Source organism: Phocoena sinus, chromosome 13, assembly GCF_008692025.1.
Source record: "Phocoena sinus isolate mPhoSin1 chromosome 13, mPhoSin1.pri, whole genome shotgun sequence".
NCBI classification, from domain to species: domain Eukaryota; kingdom Metazoa; phylum Chordata; class Mammalia; order Artiodactyla; family Phocoenidae; genus Phocoena; species Phocoena sinus.
The window spans coordinates 38057628-38080347 of record NC_045775.1 but is presented as its reverse complement, the minus strand read 5'-3'; the positions used below and the strand labels follow the sequence as shown (position 1 = coordinate 38080347).

Here is a 22720-nt window from a genome sequence, read left to right as displayed (position 1 = left end):
TTAGGAATGGTGCCAACACACTTCGTCCTTCTAATCGAACAGCTGGCAGAGGTCACCCCTGCTTACACACCCGATTCCTATCGCCCACAGGATGAAGTCCATACCCCTTAGTTTGGCACACACAAACTACTCAGTCTGTAGCCAGTCTCTCTCGCTCGCCTTCTGCATCCTTTACTTGCCTGGTCCAAGGCCCCTCTCTAGCCCCTAACCATCCTCTAAGAAATAGTCAAAATGCTGCCTCCTCTGTGAAGCCTCCCCAGATTCACTCTGTGGACATCTAAGACACCATGCTTCTCATTTATTTAAATTATAATTTGTCTAAACATCTCTTCTCCTTGGTGAGCTCTACGATACAGGAATCAGTTCTATCTTCCCAGCATCTGGCTCAGTGCCTGGCTCCCACTGAGATGAGTGAACAGCGGGTTGAAGGCTGGGCCCCAGGGCACAGTGCTGAGGAAGGGAGGCAGCAGGACTGCCATTACTGTTGCACAGGTTGTGCACTGCATAACTCTCTGGTGCAAATGGCCTTCTGGAGAGTTCTGCGTGTAGGCAGCAGCCCTCAGAGACACAGATCAGTGGCCAGAGTCATGGAGAACCTGGCCTGGCCCTAGAATCAGGTGACAATGTGAGGAAGTGAAGTGTTCCAAGGCCAAGGGAGTAGAAGACTTCTCCTTGCTCCCTCAGCTCTTCCTGTCCTCCCACTTCTGGGAGGGGAAGTATCAGGGCTACAGATAAACATACAGGTTTTAGCTTCTCAGGAAGCTGACCCCGAGCCAGAGGCTCTTCTCTTTTCCCAGAGACTTCACCCTCACCAACCAGCTGACACAGGCACGGCCTCTTCTGAATCTCTGTGCTAATGACATTTTGGACTAGACACTTCTTTGTTTGGGGGTTGTCCTGTGCAGTACAGGATGTTTAGCAGCACCCCTGGGCTTTACCTCCTAGATGCCAACAGCACCCCTCCCCTCCACGTTGTAACAACTAAAAACATCTCCAGACCTTGCCAAATGTCTCTGGGGGTTGATGGGGGACACAATCACCCCTAGTTGAAGACCATTGCTCTAGGTCATCCATAATGAAAGGGCCCACCTTGGGTGCCAGCAGGGGGCTCACAGGGAAATGTGTCAGGCTGGTGTTCAGGGCCCAGGGAGAGTGACCAGCTCTGCTGGGGGTGTTCTGGCTGCCTTAGGTGCTACAGGTTTTTCCTTAGCCAGCACCCGGTATAGTGTCTGGCCCATCCTAGATGCCCAATACATACGTGTTGAATAAATGAATGAGTGAACGAGCATACTCTGCTTGCTTCCTTCACTGCTCTTATCCCAATTGTGACCACATATGGATGTGTCCTTTATTTATTGCCCACTTTCTCCTGCTGGATCACAATCTCCACAAGGCAGGGATGACGGCTGTTACACTCACCAGTGCTTACTCAGCATCTAGCACAAAGCCCCGCACACTGGAAACACTCAACAAATGGTCGTTCGTTGAATCAGTGAATGGGAGGGAGGGAGGGAGGGAAAGAGAACGAGATGCAGAAGGGAGGAAAGAGATGAGGTGAGGGAAAGAAGGGAAGAGGAAGGCAAAAATGAGCTGCAGAAAGAAGCAACAGGTTCTGCTGTGGCATTTTCCAAAACACGATACACGTCCCCTGCCGGATGCCTGCGAAATGATTTTAGGTCACTTTTACCATTTTCATGGGACAATTTATGTTAATTAATTATGACAAGTGATACCCTTTCCATTTATGATAGATATATAACATTTCTTTATAAAATACATATAATTAGGTAGATTTGGGGACTTGATTGAAAGAACAAAACTAAATCTCGGTAGAGCGGGTACTTGGATATGGCAAATTCTGTGACTGAGGCACGCCAACTCTGGACTTTGGGGCATTCTGATGGGCGAAAGGAGCTAGGACCGGAAGTCAAGATTCCTGGGCTGTCATGGCCTCAGCCCAGCGGGGTGACTGTTCCCAGGTAAGCTGGTCTGCTTACCTTCCGTGCACCTCAGCTCCCCCAGCATTCCAAGGGGGACAGGTAACTTCACTTACTTGCCACAGTACAAGTGTCTTACAATGCAGCAACGGGTATGCTGAGCACGTACTAAGCATTGTCACCTGTGAGGGACTATTTGTTGGCGGGGGGTGGGGGGGGGCAGTCTCTCTATTACATCTGGATCCAGCGTGGCCACAGGGATCTTGAGTCTACGCATCTTTTTTGATCAGCGATGCTGTTGCGGACACAGGTGCACAATGCCTCCCTTCCCTCCCCCACTGTAGGCCCCGGAGGAAGACAGGCCATGGGTGGCAGGTAAGGAAGGAGGGTCCAGCCCCCAGAGTAAAAGCAGCAGGGGTGAACCCAGTGGAGCAGGGGTTGGCTCTGACCCCTCTACAGCACCAGAGGACCCAGGTGCATGGAGCCTTCCTCGGGAAACACAGACATGGTGTCCCTTTCCCACAAGAACGGTAATTTGTCCCAGACCCCATTTCTGGCAGGAGCGGGTGCAGTGGGCCTGAGCTCCCAGCGGTGACTGCCCTCCGCCCCTTCTGTTCAGCAGTGAGCAGAGGTGGGGGAGAAAGAGAGGGAGAGAGAGAGAGACAGAGAGAGAGACAGAGAGAGAGACAGAGAGAGACAGAGACAGAGAGAGAGAGAGAGAAAGGAGGAGTGGGCGGGGAGAGAGAGAGGTGGGAAAGCCAGGGGAGCAGAAAGTGGGTGAGGGCCAGTGACTCACAGCTTTCAGGATGCTGACGGCCTCCTTGCTGAGCCAGACGGGGTAGAGCACGTCGTCATGGAGGATGGACTCAAACAGATCATCCTCGTTGTCGGCCTCGAAGGGGGGCTGACCAGCCATCATCTCGTACATCAGCACCCCCAGGGCCCACCAGTCCACCGAGGGGCCATACTCCAACTCCTGCAGGATCTGTTTGGGAGACGGGCAACGTCAGGGTCCACCGAAAGCTGCCCTCCGTGGCTACACCTGCGCCACCAGCGCCCGTGGGAAGACGCGCGTCTCTATTTCCAGCTTGCTCCTTTGTAGGGCGGAGCTGCCTTACATAAAATTAGGTTCTAAATCAGCAAGTTGAGTGAAAATTGAGTTTGGGAGGCACCATGTTGGGGGCCAGCTTTCAAAAACCAATACCCACAGTCTGTCTTCCGGGGGAACAGACTGCTTCTTTGCCTGAGCACCAGATGAAGTTCCTGACTTGAACTGAGGGCCACGTAAAAAGCTGTGCACATTTTTGACACTAAAATTGGGGTGAGTGAGTGCGTGCAGCAAATGTGGGTCTCCCATTGCACGCTCAGCCCAGGGCACGGCTCACTGAGTGGAAGGGTGAGCAGAATCTCAGTCCTCTTTAAACGGTGACAATGCTGAATTTACGGAGGCCTGGGCTCTTGGAAAAGAAACTAGAGTTAATAAATCTCCCCACCCATTTGTGTTCTAATCATAAAGGACCACTATGCTTTTGCATATTCTGAGAAAAGACCCATGACTTTCCTACGGCTCGCTGATGAATCCTTGTTTTCTTGCCTCTATAACGCCCCAGACCCCCTTCTTTTTTTTTTTTTTTTTTTAGGTACGCGGGCCTCTCACCGCTGTGGCCTCTCCCGTTGCAGAGCACAGGCTCCGGACGCGCAGGCTCAGCGGCCATGGCTCACGGGCCCAGCCGCTCCGCGCATGTGGGATCCTCCCAGACCGGGGCACGAACCCACGTCCCCTGCATCGGCAGGCGGACTCTCAACCACTGCGCCACCAGGGAAGCCCCAGACCCGCTTCTTTTTATTTGAGGTGTTCCATAAACATTCTCCCTATTCCAAGATCTCAAATCAAATCCTCTCCTTGGTTGTCTGGTGCATTTTATCTTTGACGTTGGCCATTTTTCTTATCTACGTTCTCTGCCTCTCTTTTCTCTCTCTGACCAAGTGTGTGGAGTCAAAGTCACTTAGGTTACATGCACGTATGACAGGATGCTGAATACTCAACACCATGGGCTCCCTGCAGAACGGTGTGTAAGGACTGCAGTTTTACAAACAGAATCAGAATGTCAGTGCACAAGAGGAATTTGACTCTGAGTCAAGAAGCTGCAGAACTTTTTGAAAAGCAAGTAACTGCCCCGTCTCAATTTTTCTTCAGCGCTGGCCATGTGCCGGAAGGAGATGGAAGATCAACCAGGTTGTATCCAGTTTCACTCCAGGTCTGGCATTAGATTTCTGGGTGATCTCAAGCCAGTCACTTGACTTCCTCATGTATCAGATGAGGCTCAGATTCTCAGCTTAACCTCACAAGATTAATTAAGGTGGAAGATTTTGAAAACCTACTGCAAACTACAAAGCTCTATATAATTAGAAGGTGGTACTAAATCCAGTTTTTCTTCTATAAGGTTTGGTCTCCACGTTTATATAGAATGTAGCAGGTCACTGATGTGTGTTTGGCTCAGAGCAGAAATAATACTCAGTCAGAGCAAGACCAGGCGTGGTACTGCCCAGAGACAGGCGGGTGGGCGGGAGGACATCTCTGGCCGCTCTCAGAGCTGTCATTCTATAAAGAACTCCAAAAGGTGAAGGCTGTGGAGAAGCACGGCTGGAGTGCATGTACCCGGGGGGGTGTATTTTGAGGACTCCCCCCCAAGTAGGCAAAGGCCATTCCAGCTTGCAGGACACCCCAGGCAGGTAACTTCTCAGGTAACTTGTTACAGAACAAGGCTCCAGCTCAGATTCCAAGATGGAAGAGGAGGCTGAACCCAAGTATCTAGACTGTCTGGGGTCTACTCAAAATGCCCTTCTAGAGGTTGTAGATTGCTTGGGATTAAATCAGAAGATGGGCAGAAGCATTCTGAAAACAGTAAAAACATGCACATTTTAGGACTCCTCAGAATTTAGAATGAAAAGGAATGTGAGCAAATGCAGCCAACTTTAAATTATTTGGGGCTGGTAAAGCTGCTCGGTTAGGACCTTTGGTCTCAGCCCAGTGGTCAGCACAGGGTATCTGTAAGGTCAGAGCTACAGGCTCCACTGAGGAGCCAGTAACTCTGCTCTGTTCCAAAGGTGAAGGGAAAGCCAAAGCCCAAGACTCCCTCAACCTTGAAAGACCCAGCGGCCCAGCCTGGCTCACCGTGGTACCACCTTCAAGGTCATGGTTATCACCCATCTCCTCCAGAAGGCTTTCCCGGATTTTTCCAGCTTTTCTCCTCTCCTCTGACATCCTAAGACCCTTGCCCTAAGATCTGGCAGGTACTTTCCACATACTACCAGCAGTTGAGTTACTTTTTTCATGGTCAGCTGTCTCCCCAGGGCATCCATAAGCCACCAGAGGGTGGGGGCTCTATATTTTTCTGAACCTACCCCTGTGACCAGCCCAGTTCCAACACTCAGGGAGACTGGCTGCCAGGTGTGCCCACCGTGTGTATCTTCCTGGGCATGCCCCCTTCTCTCCTGGGCTCTGAGGGCCTTGGTGCTAAGGAAGCCACCCCCCAGCCTCGGGGAGTGGCACAGCTGGGTTCTGTGCCTCCTCGGTGTGGTGGGGAGGTGGCCTCCAGGTGGCCCTGCGTGTGCTCAGACAGGATGGCGCTGGGGAAACCACAGAGCAGCCCTGCCCACCCTTCCTCAGGCCCCTCCAGAGCCTTCCTATTTGGGGTGGCATCTTTTCTAAAATTCCCCTTAGGCTTGGCCCTAATTATCTGTTTCCTAATCGCCTTGTCACGGATGGAGCTGGTGAGAAGGGCAAGGCTTCACATGCCATGGGAGGGCACCTGGTGCAGCAGCCAACCCCTTGATGGGTCAGAGCTGGGGTAGAAGAGCGGGCACTGGGCCTGATGACACCAGGCACTACCCAGGGCTGGCCGCCATTTGACGGGGAGCGGGGGCTGGGCATGGAGAAAGGAGAGGGGGTGCCATGGAGGTCAGCCAAGGGCACACCGTGGGAAGAACAGCCCCAGGGCAGAGCTAATGCCTCAGAACGTGTCTCTGGTTTCGGGGTTAGCCAGGTGTCTCACAACCCCTCCTATTTGAATACAGGCTTATGCTTTCTGAAGCATTTCCATGCTCTAATCTCACTAGATTCTCAAAATAGCTTGATGAGGTGGGTAGGGCAGGAATTATTTTCCCATTTGAAAGATGAAGAACCTGAGGGTCGAAAACATTTTGCCACTTGGTCAAGATCACATGGGGGCATTAGTGGTTAAGTCGGGCCTGGAACCTCAACTCTCAGGACTGTGCTTTTCCCACCCCACCGCACAACCCAAGGACCACGATGACCGTGACGGGGCCACCACTGACCCAGCACTTACCGTGGGCCAGGCACTGTGCTAAATGCTTTAGCGGCATAATTTCATTTAATCTTCCCAATGACCCTTTGATAAAGGTAGCGATACCCTTAACAGCTGTAATTTGCCTACAGTAAGACCAGGGATTTCATTTCGCGTGGAGTGGCGATGCTGCAGAGTTGGCACAAGTGTAGAATGGGAAGGAAGAGTGTCTAGGGTCCACTCTAAACAGAGACCAGAGTTATTCATTGTGAGTTTCACCAATGCACTGCCTTTTGTGAAAGCTGTGTGGGTGTTTTGTTCATCATAAAGTGCCTGTTTATCTTGCACCGGGTCCTTGACTAGTACACTGGGCTGCCAACCCTTTGACTCTGGCAATTCACAGAGGGCCTAGGACCAAGCATTCTGATGATAAAGAGTGAACGAGGAAGGTGGTAGAAAAAGCAAGTCTCAATCGAGAGCTCTTGCTTGCAATGATTTCTCCTTGGAGGTTAAATTCCTAGTGTCCCTGCTAAGAGAACATACTAGTAGAGACAGACTGAAATCTCTATTCTTCAGATCTTTTAGAAGATGGAGGTTCCAGTGAGAATTTACCTATTACCATCCTTACTCTATGACCCTCCTTAGGCCTCCCCGTGTCTTGTCTGGGTTGTGGAAAGACTCTCAACCATCCTTCCCTGACCCTCTGGCTTCTGATCTACACTGCTGTTGCCTGTCTTCTTTCTGGGACAGGTCTGATGATGACCCTCCTTCTACTGGGAAACCTTCAGTGGGTCCACAGATCCTACAGAATAAAGGCCACTTTCCTTGGTCCTTTTTCTTAATCTTGTTCATTAAGAGCACTAAGAAATCCTCTCTTCTAGCCACACTATCTTCCTTTCTAAAAATGGCCAAGAATGTTCTCATCCCCTGGTCTTGCTCATGTTGGAGTATCACAAGTTCTCATTCCTTTATTCATTCAACAAACCATTACTAAGAGACTGACTAGTGTGCCGGAGCTTGGGAGTACCCAGATCAGAAACATAGCCCTGCCTTAAAGGATTCAGAGCCCAGGAATACTGAGCCTCCTTGCCTGCCCCACGCCCACTCCAGTCCTTCCTGCTGTTTTCAGGAATGCTCCCCACTCCATACCACCAAAGGAAATCCTGCTGATTCTCTACAACTCAATTCATCCACCAGGTGCTCTAAGAAACCCTCCGATCCCTGAGGTTACCGTCTTGTGTTGTGTTACCTATTTATTCTGCTTAATTCATTGTTTACTTATCTGTCACTCTCTTTAGACACAAAGTCATTTTAGGAGAGCCACCAGGGTCTTGGTCAATTCTTCATCCCCACATGGCTTTGTGTCTAGCAGGTGCTCAAACAATGCCCACTGGAAGGAAATGAAATCTGGCCGTGCTAACCCCTACCCACCATGGATAATGCTTAAAGGGGATTGGTACTTCCTTCTCATCTCACATGTGTCAGAACACTCAGGACCATTTTTATTAAGTATTTATGACAGGCTGTGTCTTAAATCTGAATCATACCACACTAGATATCTCTCAGTCTAGGCAAGACTGACCTGCAGAAGCTGAAGGCAAACAAACACTTTATGATAAACAAAACGCCCAAGCAACTCCCATGAAAGGCAACCTATTGGCGAGGCCCACCATGAACATCTCTGATCTCCATTAGAATGAGGCCCAGGCACTCTCGTCTTCCGGCTCAATCCTGTGTGCCTGCTATGCGGAATCACTGCTGCACTAGAAATGGCAACTACTTCTTGGTTTCACTGTAGGTCAATTATAGCTGATAAAGCTAATCACTGCCTTTATCAATGGCTCTCCTTTATTCTGGTTATTAAAAAAGGAAAGCAATCATACAAGTCAACAAACGTCTCTTGGTCCTAGTTTTGCTGGTAGTTCTGGACTGCGGTGAGAGGATGCTCAGGGAGGACCTGGCCAGCTTTGGGGAATGGTCTGCTACTCTCAGTTCACCATCATCTCCCCATCACCACCACTTCCTTATGCAGAAATCGCCCCGGAATCCATTCTGGTTTTCCAGAGTCTTCCCCAGCACCGCTGGATGACCCTGGCATATGGGGATGGACTCAGGCCTCAGCCCTGGCAACAGGTGGAGGCGGCCCTTTGTCCGTGGTCTTACCTCGGGAGCGATGTAGTCAGGAGTCCCGCAGAACGTGGTGGTCGTCACACCGTTCAGAATCCCTTCCTTGCACATTCCGAAGTCGGCCAGCTTGCAATGACCTTCTGCATCCAGAAGGATGTTGTCCAGTTTCAAATCCCTGTAAGATGGGCCAGAACCACATGGTTAATGCTTCACTCATCCCAATATGACCTTTTTGAGGTGGAGAGGTATGCACATCTCAGGGAAATCTGCTACAGAAAGGAAAGTCTTCAGGGAGGCTTGATCTGCCAACAGCCAACCCCAGTCCAGGGCTCCTGCCCACAATGGCCAACCCCCAAAAGTGCCCCCCATTCATTGCAGCCTGAGGGAGGAGCTTCTGTAACCTCAGGAATGTCTCAACACTGCTTTGGTTTAAAGAAGTCGGGAGCTATTTACTGAAGCCTTACTATATGCTGAAATTCATATTATTCAGATCTTGATAAGAGAGAAAGAAGGAACTTATGCCCCTCCCTTTATCAGTTAATCACGGGGATCAGGTGGTGGGACAAGACTGACACACATGGGCACCAATGAAGCAGATAAACCACATAAGAACCAGGTGCTACTTTACAGGACACTGACTATGTGAGCTGCTGTGTTTTGGGGGGAGTGGGAGAGGGAGACCATTGATGGCTGGCGCAGGCAGGGAGGGCTCCCAGGAAACTGACTCTCAAGAGAAGCTTGGCTAGGTGGTAAGGTTTGGACAGAGCATGAAGAGAAAAGGTGGGAGGGAGGGGAAGGCCAACACAGTACATGCAAAAGGCAGTGAAGAGACCAGAGAACTGAGTCCCAGTAAATGGTGAGGCAAGGCAGACATGTTGAAACCAAACCCAAAGAGCCCAGAACGCCAGGAAGGGGGGTCTGAAATTCATGCTGAGGGGCTGAGGGTAACTGAAGCCCCAGCCTGCACAAGCGCGTGCGACGCATTTGCAAGATCGGTCTCTTAGGGGCAAGAAGGCCAAGCAGGGGAAGGGTCTGGGTACAGGAAGGAAGGTTGCAATCACCAGGCCCCATAGAGCTGGGTGGTTCTCAGGCCTCAGCCAGTGCAGCTTCCATATGGCCTATTTTACAGTTTGGGATTCCCCTAAGATCTCGTATAGAATCTAGGGTTCTGGATAAGAATTCCCCTACCAAGTCTGCAAATTCCAGACCTGTCCCCTATAAAGATCTAGACGGAGGTCTTCACCCTGGGTCTCTCTCAGCAGTCACTCTGGGGTGCGGGGGCCTTGCAAAGAAGGCCGACTCCCCGGCACACAGAGCAAGAGGGGCCTTTCTCACAAGCCTGCTGGCGTCTGGACTTGAACTCCGGCCACCGTCAGGAATCCAGGCCCGAGTGCAAAGGTGGGGCAGGAAACACTCTAAGGCCAGCCTGTCTTGCACCCATGGCCCCATTTCCTCATACAGCTGGGACTTCTTGAGAAAAGAGAAAGCACATAAAATGTGCTGCTCTAAGCAAGTGCTTGCGAACTACAGAAAGAAGAGTGCGCCCGAGCCCTTAGGACCAGGGCTCCTGAGTCCCTACCCTGGCCACCGTGTGTGGTCAAGGCTCCGCTCTGGCTGGGGTAGGGGAGCAGTGAGGGGAGTGTGACTCCGGTGCAGGCCGCCTGGGTTGCAGTCACTACTGGGTCGTGGTCCTGGTGCAGTCATCTTGCTGGTCTGTAACCCCATGTGCTGGCGTGAAGGGTTACTGTGACGAGGTGTGCGAAAGTAGCCAGCCTTTGATACCCTAACACGCATGAGGAAACTGAGAGGGAGCCGGGTTTCCTGCAAACGTTTGAGTGGCTGAGAGGCTGATCCACGGCCCTGCTGAGTTAGGGCCCCTTACACGCTCTCCAGTCTATAGAGTTGCCTTTCCAAGACCTACCCTTGCCCACCATGATCACCACGGCAACACCCACGCTAATAGTAACAACAACCTGCGGAAAGCACCTGGTAGTCTACAAACCACATTCGTACTCTGAACAACCCTGGGAGCGAGGAAGAGCACACTGCGCACGACGGTGTCAGAAACAAGCACAGGGAGACTGGAAGAGGGCAAGTGACTTCCGTAAGGTGGCAGGGTGCTGGTGGGACTGTGACCTGAACTCAGGTTCCTGGCTCTGAAGGCTGGTACCGCTGCCTCCGTGTACTACACTCCCCTACCTTCCTGCCTTCTCAGTGGCGGATGACTTTCAGTGCCAGTCACCAACCCCCAAAATATAAAGGACCCCGCATGCCATCGCTCAAGCACTCTCTTTTAAAGCCTTTGTTATGTCATAGGAAGGACTCGTTCTCATTTGTACGAATGGAATAGATTTCAGAAGATTCTGAGCCAACCCGAACCTTGCCCTTGTGCTGAAAATTGCAACTCAGTGTTTCCGGCCCATCAGGCTCAGCCTTTCCTTCTGCTCGGGGGGCTCCTACTCAGAGCAAGAGAAGGTGGACCACCTAGTTTCTCCCCACCTCCTGCTCTTCGCTGCCTGCCCTGGCCCAGGTGCACACCGTCCCCGGGCTCCCTGCCCCTCTGCTCCCTGGAGAGAGAAGTCACTCCTGCTGAAGGCCCAGGGCGGCCACCAGGGCCAAGCACGTTTTGCAGCAGCTGCCCCTCTGCTGTGGCGAAGGGAGGCCCTGGGCCAAAGCATTTCTTCCCACTGTCCTGTCGATGATGCCTGACATCTTCCTTGGAGTCCCCCTCCACTGCCTGTATTTATCTAAACTCCAATTCCCCACGGGAATCCAAGTCCCAAGGAAGAGTTAGTGATTTATGTTCCTTTCCTTTTGTAACAGGAAAGATTAGCACAGCTTGAAAGACCCCTGGGGGCCAGGAAGGCTGCTACTGGAACTTTATTTCTCTGGGCGTCTTCAGTTTCATTTTAAAAAGAAAAATACTCATACCACAGAGACCAAATTTGTCTTGTCCCGGGCTCTAAGTGAGTTCCTGAGTGGGGTTTCAGGGGATGGGAGCGCTCAGGGAAGCCCAGGGCCATGCTTGCTCAGGTGGAGAATGAGAGAGGAGAGAGGATGCCCTTCCCTGCAAGGGAGAGGGGATGGAGCCTGCAGAAAGAAGGTGGTATCCCCGAAGTTCTGCTAGCGGCACAGCTGGCTGAGGGCGGTGGTCCCCTCATGATTTCCCTCCCCTTCTCCTACCAGCACTGCTGTGCCAAGACCCCTGCCTTTCTAGCTCCCATCCCTGCCCTAAGATTTCTCTACCTCTTGGCTTTTAGTGTTGTCTCTTCCCTAGGGGTCCCTAAGCCTCCCTGGGAAGCAGGGTCGGGAACGATCATTTCCCAGCCTTGCCTGCTCTGAAGCCCAGCCTGCAGGGCAGGGTGACTGGATTTTTCTTTTTGAGAGAAAGTTCCCCTGGCACTTGGGTCATGGTCGCACACACAGTAGGTAGCTGCCAAACTCGTGGACTGACAGCTTTGCAAAGAGGGCCTCCTGCCTAGACGTCAATCCCTCTCTACTCAGTCCCCAAATACAAGGCCAGGGCACTTCTGAGGACTGGGACATATTTTTAAGGAGTAGGGTGTTTTTCTTTTTTCTTTTTTTAAATAATGGAAACAAATACAGCAACATCCCTTTCCCTATGAGCCAATGTAACTAGCCTTTATTTATTAAGCTGATCTATTAATAGTTTTATTCAATCTTTTTCAATAGGTAATACATTCATGTGTTCATAAAATCCAAAGTGTAAAGGACCTACAGGAAATATTCTCCCTCCTGCCTCTGTTCCCCAGACACCCCTTTCCCCTCTTGTGTATCCTCTTGGTCACACTTTATACGTAAAAAAGAAAATGTGAATATACATTCATTTCCTCCCGTTTAACTGAATGGGAGCTTGTTATATGCGCTCATTCATACCTTATATTTTCTACTTATATATTGGCTATATTGGAGATCTTTCTGTCTCGACACATGAGGAGTCTCCTAATTCATTTTTAAGGCTGTATGATACTCCACCATATTTTGGGGGGGGCCATTTAAGATGCTTCTAATATTGCGCTATTATAAATAGTGCTGCTGTGATTAAGTTTGCACATAACGACATCTTGTGCGTATATGAAAGTAATTGTACACATATCCTAGACATTTCTGAGTCAAACAGTAAAAAATGTGGATTTTGATGAATGTTGTCAAACTGCCCTCCTTAGAGGTTGAACAGTTTACATCTCCATAAGCATATATGATAGTCCCTGCTTGCTACCATGGTGTGTTACCAAGTTTCTGGTAGTCTGATAGGTAAAAATAGTATTTCAGTATATCCCTAGGTTTCTCTGTTAAGTTTGGGCATTTTTTCCTATATTTAAAAGTGATCTGTATTTTTTTTTCTGTGAACTGTTACCTATTTTCCTTTGGTGGTGTTTGATTTTCATTGATTGTTAGGAGTTCTTTCTATATTAGGAAACAACCTTTGTGTGGGCTAAGAATTGCAAATACTTGTCCCAGTTTACTCTTTGACTTCTGACATTGCTTATGCTGGTTTCTGCCAGGCCAATCTTATTTCTTTTGATGTAACTGAATTGATGTTTAATTTTATGGTTTTTGGAGTTTATGTTTTCATTTGAAAGTCTTTGTTTTACCCATTTCAAAGTTATAAAAGCATTCTCCCTAGGTTTCCCACTAGTACTTTTATGCTTTCATTTTATAAACGTTAAGTCTTTGATATAATTGGAATTTGTCCTGATAAAAGGTGTGAAGTATAGATCCAACTTTGTTTCCAGACTTCTAGTAAGTTGCCCCAATCCAATATGTTAAGTACTTCATCTTTTCCTCATTGATTGAAATACCACCTTTAATAAATACTGGTATTAAATGTCCTTATATATTTGGATTTATTTCTGTACCCTTCACTCTATAACATTGGTCTGTACCACACTTTTTAAATTATTGTAGGTTTAAAATGTTTTAATAGCCAGCAGGACTGGTCCCCTTCTTCTTCTTTTTCAAAATTTCCTGGCTACTCTTGCATATTTATTTTTCCATACAAACTTTAGAATCATCTGTCTAGTTAAAAAAAAAAATTCCTAGTGATGTTTTTTATTGGAAACGTGTTTAAAGTTATAAATTAACTCAAGGAGAATTGATCTTTCTATGATGTTGAGTCTTCCTATTCAATAACACTGTTTGTTTTTCCGTTTGTTCAAATCTTGCCTGTGTCCTATAGGAGCATTTTAAAGTTCTCTCCTATAGATCTTGTAGTACACTTTTGTTATATTTCATGGCAGCCTGACGGTTGTCCCAATATTCATTCTCACTTTCTCCTTAGTGAGAGAATGTTGATTTCTTTTAAGCCATGCACATAGTGATGCAGCTATAAACTAGAATTCAAAGCCTTCTTTAGAGCTGGGCGTGGTTATATGACTAAGTTCTAGCCAATCAGATGTGTCGAAGTCTCCTTGAAAGGAAGAGCCTTACACTTCTTCTTCTTTCCTTCCTCTATCCTATTGCCTGAATGAGGATGTAATGCCTGGAGTCCTAGCAGCCACCTTCGACCATAAAGATAAGGACCACTTCCCAGGAATGGACTACCTATACTTCCAGATAACATTCATAAGAAAAAGAAAAACTTGTACTTTATTTAAAGGACTGTTGTCTGGGTTTCATGTGTTAACTGCAACTGAATCTACTTCTAAATAATCCAAGTTATTATTTTATATTTCACATTCCTATTGTAAATAGGAGCTTTCCTTTCATTACATCTTCTATCTTGTTACACACGTGTGTACTATTGAGTTCTGCTAACCATTCTGTGCCCTGCTGCTACACTGAATCATCTTTATTTTTGTAAAGGAGTTTTTCCAGTTGATTCTCCTGGATTTTCCATATCATCTGTAATCAGTGATCATTTTGACCTCCTCCTTTTCAGTGATTATATTTCTAACTTATTTCTTCTGTCTGACTGTGTTGACTAGAACCTTGACAGCAATGCTAAAGAATAACGGTGAGAGTGAGCACCTTTGGTAGTCCCTGATCTTAGGGGGTGGGGCTCCCAGAATTTGGTCCTCAGGCAGAATACCTTTATTATAGCCCCTGTCACATGGCACCTGGATCGAAGGCTTCCTTACTGTACTTTCTCCACTAGGCTGAGGATTGTGAGAACTTCCATGGAACCTCCCTGACTCCCCGAGCTGCCAGATGTCCAAATGGGCTGTGTGTGGGCTGGAGAGAAGCGGGTAAGCAGCAGGTCATATGCCCTGTCCCTCTGGTCCAGGGTTTCTCACCCTTGGCACGCTGGAGCTGGACTGGCATTTGGGCTGGATAACTCTTTGTTGTGGGGAGCTGTCCTGTGCACTGTAGGATGTTTAGTAGCATCCCTGGTCTCTACACACTAGATGCTCTTAGCAATCCCCAACCAAGCTGTGACAACCAGAAACGGCTCCAGACATGGCCAAACGTCTCTTTGCAGGACCTCTGGCAGACAGCTACTTCTCTGATATAAGTCTTAACAGTGATCAAAGCTCCAAGATGGCCTAACCCAGATCATTAAGCCAAACAGGGATTTGGGAGCCATGCACTGGCTATCAGGAAAGGGCGCAACTGCCTACAGTATCCTCTGCCATTTTATTCTAGGAGACAAGAACCCTGACCACACGGACCCTGCTGACATCTGCTATCATCAACCACCTTTTTTTTTTTTTTTTTTTTTTTTGCGGTACGCGGGCCTCTCACTGCTGTGGCCTCTCCCGTTACGGAGCACAGGCTCCGGACGCGCAGGCTCAGCGGCCATGGCTCACGGGCCTAGCCACTCCGCGGCATGTGGGATCCTCCCAGACCGGGGCACGAACCCGTGTCCCCTGCATCGGCAGGCCGACTCTCAACCACTGTGCCACCAGGGAAGCCCCATCAACCACCTTTTTAAATGTATGAAGAAATGGAGGCTCACTTGCCCAAGGCAAGGCAAGTCACTTGCCCAAGGTCACAGGGCTGGTAAGAAGCAGCACTGAGCTGACTCCACACAGCTGCCCGTGATCACCTTACACCAAATGGAAGGCCCGTGAGCTGGAAATCTCCATCTGCTGATTGGACCCAAATCCCTTTGGGCTGGATAAGGAAGGCTTCGTGGTGAGAAGGGGAATACAGAGGCCAAGAGGTCACAGTGGCTGACAGGGAAGGATTGATTTAGATGCAGGATGGTATAACCAAGGCTCCCTTGGGGCAGGAGCACAGATCTCTTCCAGAAACTCAAAAGGCACCAAGAAAAGAAACTCCCTAAACAATATACCTTAAAAAAAAACATTCTATAAAACCTATGGGGGTAGGGGTGAGACCTTGCAGTTGGTTTTAAGGAGGGAAAAAAAAATGCTTTTCTTCTACAACCAACTGCAGTACTTTATTGGGCTGGAAAATGGGAAAGGGATCTGTGAGTGCAAGCAAAGATCCCTGAAGTGAGTTTGCTGTGAGCTGGGGGAAGAAATGGTCTTGTCCTGAGGATAAGTAAGGTATACAGAAGGTCTTCACATCAGGGACATCTGTTACAGATGGGCCGAAATCTGCAGTTGATCAAATTACACTTTTGCTTTTAACAAAAATTTACTTTTAACATGACATGGAATCAGCTATTGCTATCTCTAGAAATGTGTCCACGACAATTTGAAATACATATTTTGGCTCCTAAGAATTGTACGCCCCTGCCCCCCACGGCTATCGATGCACCTAATGGATATGTCTAAGACGTTGTAGGTGTCTCTATGTTTTGATCGGAGATGCTGGTGGGGGGTGGGGGTCCCCCAACTTTCTCTTCCTGATAGGCGGTGAGGCAGTTCTGAATCTGAATCCTAACTTGGCTACTTTCAAGCTGGATGATGTTCAGCTGGTCCAAAATATCATTGGGACTCAGTTTTCTTATCTGTAAAATGGGAAGAATACTGTCACAGTTGACTGATGTAACTGACATGAAAGCTCTAGTACAGTGCCTGAGACATGGCAGTTACCCCAGAAATTCTGTCCTCTCCAGGGATCTCTAACAGTCACTTCTTAAAATACACCTGCCACGTGAGGGCAAGTCACTAGAATTTTTGAAAAATACTTATTACCTCTTATTGTGTATAAGCCACTGAGAGAGACACTGTGGGATGAAAAATAGGAAGCATATGCAACTGTAATATATGAAAGAAAGTGATGACTGATACTTAAATGAAACAGACAGACACAGAGACTGAAACTTTCAGTCCAGTCCAGTGAGAAAAATCACAGATTCCTTTCCACTGGGCCTGGGGAATGACACCTGGTGGGAACACCTAGAGCCCCAGGGGAGAAAACAACTGGGTGGGAGGTAGGGAGTAGGGGGTGGGGCAATACAGGTGTTTCTAATCAGGATTGCTGTGACAGCTTCCAGACCCTTAGTTAGCAAACTTCTCAGGACCTGGATGCCATGCTGGGAATGGGGCCTGAAGGGTTGCTGTGGTTGCAGCTGTAACCTGTCCCTAAGCCCCAGGCTTACACACCTTAAGGCTATCACATGCCTTATCTCTCTTAGCGCACAGCCCTGGCAATGAGTAGCATCATCCCCAATTTACAGAAGAACTTGGAGGGAAATAAAGCCTAGGGAGGTGAGCTGGGGCCTGCACTTCAGAAGCTGGGTGAAGTCCTTCATCCCTCCCATAGCACCTCAGCCATCTCAGCTGAAAATTCATCCTTTGCCATTTGTAAAATTTTAGTGTCCCAATTTGACGGCAGATTCCCCGAGAGTAAGGGCCAGAAACCTCTTCTGTAAACCACAGAGCAGTCAGCAAAGGGGTGACACCCGTAAGACCCTTCACACACAAGAAAAAAGTGAAAAAAATTTTGTTTTGCTTGACTTGTAAACTTGCCCTAAAGGAAGAGATCCATATGCTCCTGTCTCCTTCACCCTGGCTCCATTTTTTTTTTTTTAATGCCCTCACTTCCTGGTATGCTCACCCCACCGGCAGGCTAATTCTACAAAGCTCAGGCCTGAGTGCCACAGAAACGACAGCAAATTCTTCCATTTACTTGAAGATAAGAGATGAGAAAGATTACTTCTCGGGATGCCAAGTATTTGGATCGCCAGAGAGCAGGCCCTCGGGCGAGGTTATGAAGGAACTCTGCTTGTTTTGGGACAAGTAGTGGAGACTTGTAAACGACTGTGGTTAATCACATGGGAATCCAGGCTCTCCTGGCAAACGATGTCAAACACTTTCATAAATTTAACACTATGTTCAAGAGAAAGACCATTTGCCCCTTCAATGCAGTCAGACTCCCCTCAAGGTGGTCGCCAATGCTGGTGACGAGCCATCACCCTTTCTCCCAGCTTTCTCTGTGGCAGCCACCTCCCATCACTCGCAGGAAGGCCATGTCACTCAAGCACGGCCCTACACCCCTACGACGGGATGGCAAGCGAGAAGCCTAGGAGAGTGTACCCCTGGCTTCTCCATCAAATAGAAAAGCGTAATTTGCTTTCAGAACCAACGTAAATGATTAAAAAATTCTCCATATCAGTGCTGATACCTGAGAGTTGACGATAATATTTCACTCTGGGCCAGTCTGCAGAGAAATCTTTCTCCAAGTCTTTTCATAGGAAAAGCTCAATCATTTAGGAACAAAATCATAACCACCATTTTTCTTTTTCAAATGCTTTTGCATGCCAGGCTCGGGGGTAAATCTTTTATATGCATTAACTCATTTAATCTCACAAATAGCCTATGAATCTGGTAAGACTATCTCCATTTTAAAGACGGTCTCAGGGGTTATGGACCTGGTCCAGAACACACAGGTGGCGAGTGACAGAGTCAGTGCTGTCTGACATCAGCTCCCATGTTCTTAATCACTTTGCTATGTTGCTTGGGGAGGAAAAAAAAAAAAAAACTGTAGCACGTTTTTGCCGTTTTGTGGGATTGGGAACACAACTGTTGCTCTTGGAGGGTGGTTGCTTTTGACTCACAGCAATATGGTTACAAGATGCAACTGATAAGCTAGACACTGCTGTTTTGACCAAACAGATGACCCCTTGTCTGAAGACAGCAGACTTTAAGCTACCACACTGACAGCTGAAAACCTGAGGTGTGAAAAAGCATCCCTGTTCACGGCCAAAATACATAGCCTGGGGCTCTACCTGGGCATTAAGACTTGGAATCACTGCAGGATCACTTATCTGATAGCATCATTTTCCAATGACTTTTTTTTTTTTTAACCCACAGTAATGAAAGCAAATCCTTATCCTTAATACTCATGGATAATATCCTGACCTCCACTGATGGGAAACAGACCTTGACTTGTGTCCCCAGCAAGTAGGATGGGCTGCCCTGACCATGATACTTACACCTAGGCCCCTCATTCCTCTCCAGGTCATCAAACAACTTGGCTTCGAAATGGCTATTTGGGATTCAGCGTACAGACCAGGACCAAGGACAATGGCGACCTCAAGCAAGCTGCTTTTCTGAGCTTTACTGTCTTCAAATATGAGATACGATGGCTGGATAAATGAATCCCCAAGGATCCTTCTCGTCTAAGACCCTGGGAAGCCAAGGCAGCTGGAGCACATGAAGCTTGAACTTGCAGTCCTAGCTGTTGGACACCAAATGTTTCCCTTTCCACTTTGGAGCAGCAGGCGTTTTTATACAAAATGTAAATCAGATGACGCTCTCCTCCTGCTTGCATTCTTCCAGGGCGCCCCACGAACTCGCTTCCTAACATGGTGCGCGAGACCCTGTGTGGTCTCCAGCAGCCTGGCCTTTTAGCCTCATCCCTCCCCCCACCCCCTCACAATCCAAACCTGGGGACTGGGGGTGGTTCCCAGATGTGTGAGGCCGTCTCCTGCCTCAATGCCTTGGCAAACCCAGGCCCCACTGGGAGTATCTGTCTTCCACAATGGCCCATGCCATGGGGGCGGGGCCTGGGAATCCCCCCAGTGCCTGAAGCATCCTAGCTTCTCAATACCTGTTGGTCAAAGGAATGAGTGAGTAGAGAAGTGAATTTGTGGATCATGGCCCCTCCAGCCAGATGACCTTATTTTCAGATAATGTACGGAACTACTAAAACATATTATTATTAAAAAATATTAAAACTAATGCCAAAACCATCAGAGGCAGCTGAATCTGATGTTCTCTTGCACCTTCCAATCCATCCTCTGGTTATACTCAGGAAGAACCCCTTTTTGACCCCAGCAACTTCCACGGCAGTCAGAGTAGCATCCGAGTGCCTTACTCTGGCCCTGGGGCTGGCCCTTCCCCATCTCATTTGGAGTCACCTTCCCCTTTGTCCAGCCACAGGGGTGTCTGACAGTTCCTCAAGCCCACCGAGCACTTTCCTGCCTTGAGACCTTTGCCATATCGCTGTTCCCTTTCCCTGGAAAACAGACTCCTTGCCATCTGAGTCTCTGCCTCCATTTCCCTTCCTCAAAGACGCCTTTCTTGGCCACCCTGCCTAACGTGTCCCACCACCACCCGCACCCGACCCTTCCTGTATTCTCAGTAACCACGGTCATTTGCTTTGCAGCAGTGATCACAATTTGTAATTACTTTGCTTGTTTATGCCCTTGAGTTTACGGCTTCCCTCACGTGAGCTCCACGAGAACTATGTCTTCGTGTTTGCATCTCGGTCCCCAGAGCCCTGCAAAGCACCTGGCACTCAATGTTTGTTGAGTGCCTGGATGAGCTAAGGAGCAAGATCTGTATTAAGTCCATTCTAATGACAGTCTAGTTAATGGCATGACTACAACTCCTAATACATCCGTTGCCTACTTGGCCCTACTACATAATGCTCCACAATACTTACTGAGTTGCCACTCAGGGTCTGCTTCGGTGCTAGGAGGATACTGACAGAGGACGCAGTCCCTGTCCTCAAGGGAGAAGTGAACATGAATGAGTCCGGAATACTTGGGATGGTAAGTTCTACACCAGAAGGACAAACAGGACACCACCACTGTCCTTAGGAGGCAAGGGCTGCCGGTCTCGCCTTTTTTGGGCCCAGCGACTTGTAGCTCGGAACCCAGCCAGCACTCTGTCATAACAGAAAGGGCCACTCCAGCTAAAGGACCAAGAGTAACCTTTCCGGGGGCATGCCTGGAGCCTGGCGGAAGTGGACTATGGAACCCTAGGCAGGGCCCTAATTCCCAGACAGGAAGGCCAGAAAACTACTCCTCAAGCTCCTTTGTCAGTACGAGAAGCTGCCAGAACCAGAAAGTATGGGGCTTCCGTGTGCAGCCACGCAAGAAGCCACGTGCTAAGAGAGTGGTCAGCCCCTTGCAGGTCAGCCCAGCCCAGATAAAGAGCTGAGGAAACGCAAATGTAACCCCGACAAGTTGAGGGGGATGTAGGGAAAGCACGTCTTCCTGCAAAGCGGGGGTCACCCAAGTTACTTGGAGGATATCAGAGGCCTCCGGCAAGGCCAGGGAGCTGAAAATGGACTGACCTCTAAAGGACAGAAAACAGATTTTATTATTCTTAAAAAAAGAAGTTGTACATTTATATTTGTTTAATTTGGCCACGGAAGGTATTTGCTTTGAGACCGAGTGGCGCTTTTCAGCTGATCAGGGACGTGAACGCGCGTGCGTGTAGGCACACATGCCACTAGGGACAGGTACACGGTGTGTTCGTGCCACATGTGTGTTCGTCAGCTCAGGTCGAGGGGGATGCACAGGTCCATGAGGATGAGGCAAGGACCTGGGAAAGCTTCCTCTCTTTCATCAGGGAGGACACATCTGGTGGAGTTTATGAAACAAAGACGATTAGAGCTAAGAGTACCTCCAACGCTCCACCTGATAAATATTTACGGGGCACCTACTATGTACTGGTGAGGTCCAGGTTGTGGAGTGAGGGCAGGGGACGACCCGTAGTTCAATCTGCATGTGCTGAGTCTGAGATGCCTTGGCGACATCTAACTGCACGTGATGGCCAGGTGATGATATATGAAGGTTTGGGCTGGAGACATAATGAGTGTGGGTGGGATTTTCTGAGAAGATAGATAGTATAGTGTGAGAAGAGAAGAAAGCTAAGACTGGTCTGTGAGCAAGCCCAACGTTTAACGGGTGGGACTTGCAACGAAACCACCAGAGAGGAAACTCACGAGCCTGGATGCCCAGGAGGCCCAAGGAGGAGGGACAATCTCAACCAAAGGGCAGGGCCAGTCACTGCCATGCTGCTGAAGGGTCTCAAGTTTGGTGATTCAGTAGCTCAGAGTTCTTTTTAGCCAACTGAGGCCCAGGAGGTAGAGTCCCTTGGCTTTATTTATATTTATTGATATTTTCTCTTTATGCTTTGTGATTCCAATTTAGAAATAATAATAATAGTAGTGATAATAATAATAATAAGTTTTACATTTCACGAAACGACTTGCCAGATCAATAGAGGTATCGTGCGCCAGGGCTGGCCCGGTGAACAGCTTTAGTAAAGAAAAGAAAATGTCAAACCTGTCAATGGGCAAAAGAGAAGGAATTTCCAGAATTCCACTCAGGGGAAAAAATAAAGCAGTAATTCTGCAAGTGACACTGGGAGACATGTCTTTGTATAAGACGGTCTCGTCTCCACATAGGAAGAATCCCCATTCAGAGAAAACTCACTGGAGCTCCCTGTTTTCCAGAAGCCTTCCAGTCTCCAACCAAGAAGGACCTAGCAGCTTCCCCTCCTCCCCCGCCCCCTCCGGGGGAGTGGGTGCACTGGCGCCCCAGCTCAACAACAGCCCAGCTTCCCGGGTCCCTCTCTCCACTCCACCAGGCCCACTGCCTTCTGGCTGCCCTCCCTGGCACTCCTTACCTACTGTGCCATCTGAAGGGGTACTCAGGATATTTCTTTACTCCCTTCCCTTTAAAACTCACTCTCCCCCAAACTACAAGCCCTTCTGAATGACCTGCAAATCTGTTCAATGTCATTAAGCTAAGGTAGGCATTTATGGCTTGGTACGCAACTTCCCCCAGGAACCTGCACAGACTGGTCAGAAGACTCTGGAGAGCTGGTGGAGGAGATGGGGCAGGGGGCACAGCCTCAATACCACTTCTCAAATCCTGCCTGGAGGGGGCTGAAGTCCCCTCCAGGGCTCTCCTAGTGGCCACCTCCTTTTCCCTGCCTCTGAGTCCAGCTTGAGTCAGCTGCTTTTTTTTTTTTTTTTTTTTAACCCTAGGACCATTCTTGGAGCAGGATGTGGATTTTCATCCACAACTTGGAGCAGGTTGTTTGGCCATAGCTGTGGATGAAATAGTAGTAAGTTACATTCAATGGAGGGAGGTACTTATAAAAGGTTGGTCCATCTCTGCCTTGGGAAAAAGTGATACCCGGCTTTTGAACAAAGTCTTTCAATTACAATCAAGGTCATGGAAGTGTACCGAGGGCAGGGGGTACACACACAGAGCACAGCACACCCTCA

At 48.7% G+C, this 22720-nt stretch overlaps 1 protein-coding gene across 4 annotated transcripts in view; it reads right to left on the bottom strand.

Annotated features, from left to right (window-relative positions):
• PRKCE (protein kinase C epsilon) overlaps positions 1 to 22720 on the bottom strand; it is a 513799-nt gene that overhangs the window by 27929 nt on the left and 463150 nt on the right. For all 4 annotated transcript variants that reach the window (XM_032652450.1, XM_032652451.1, XM_032652452.1 and 1 more), the window contains 2 exons: positions 8408 to 8546; positions 2734 to 2922 (listed from right to left, as the gene is read on the bottom strand). In XM_032652450.1, coding sequence (XP_032508341.1) covers positions 2734 to 2922; positions 8408 to 8546 — 328 coding nt within the window. The remainder of the gene's footprint in view (positions 1 to 2733; positions 2923 to 8407; positions 8547 to 22720) is intronic.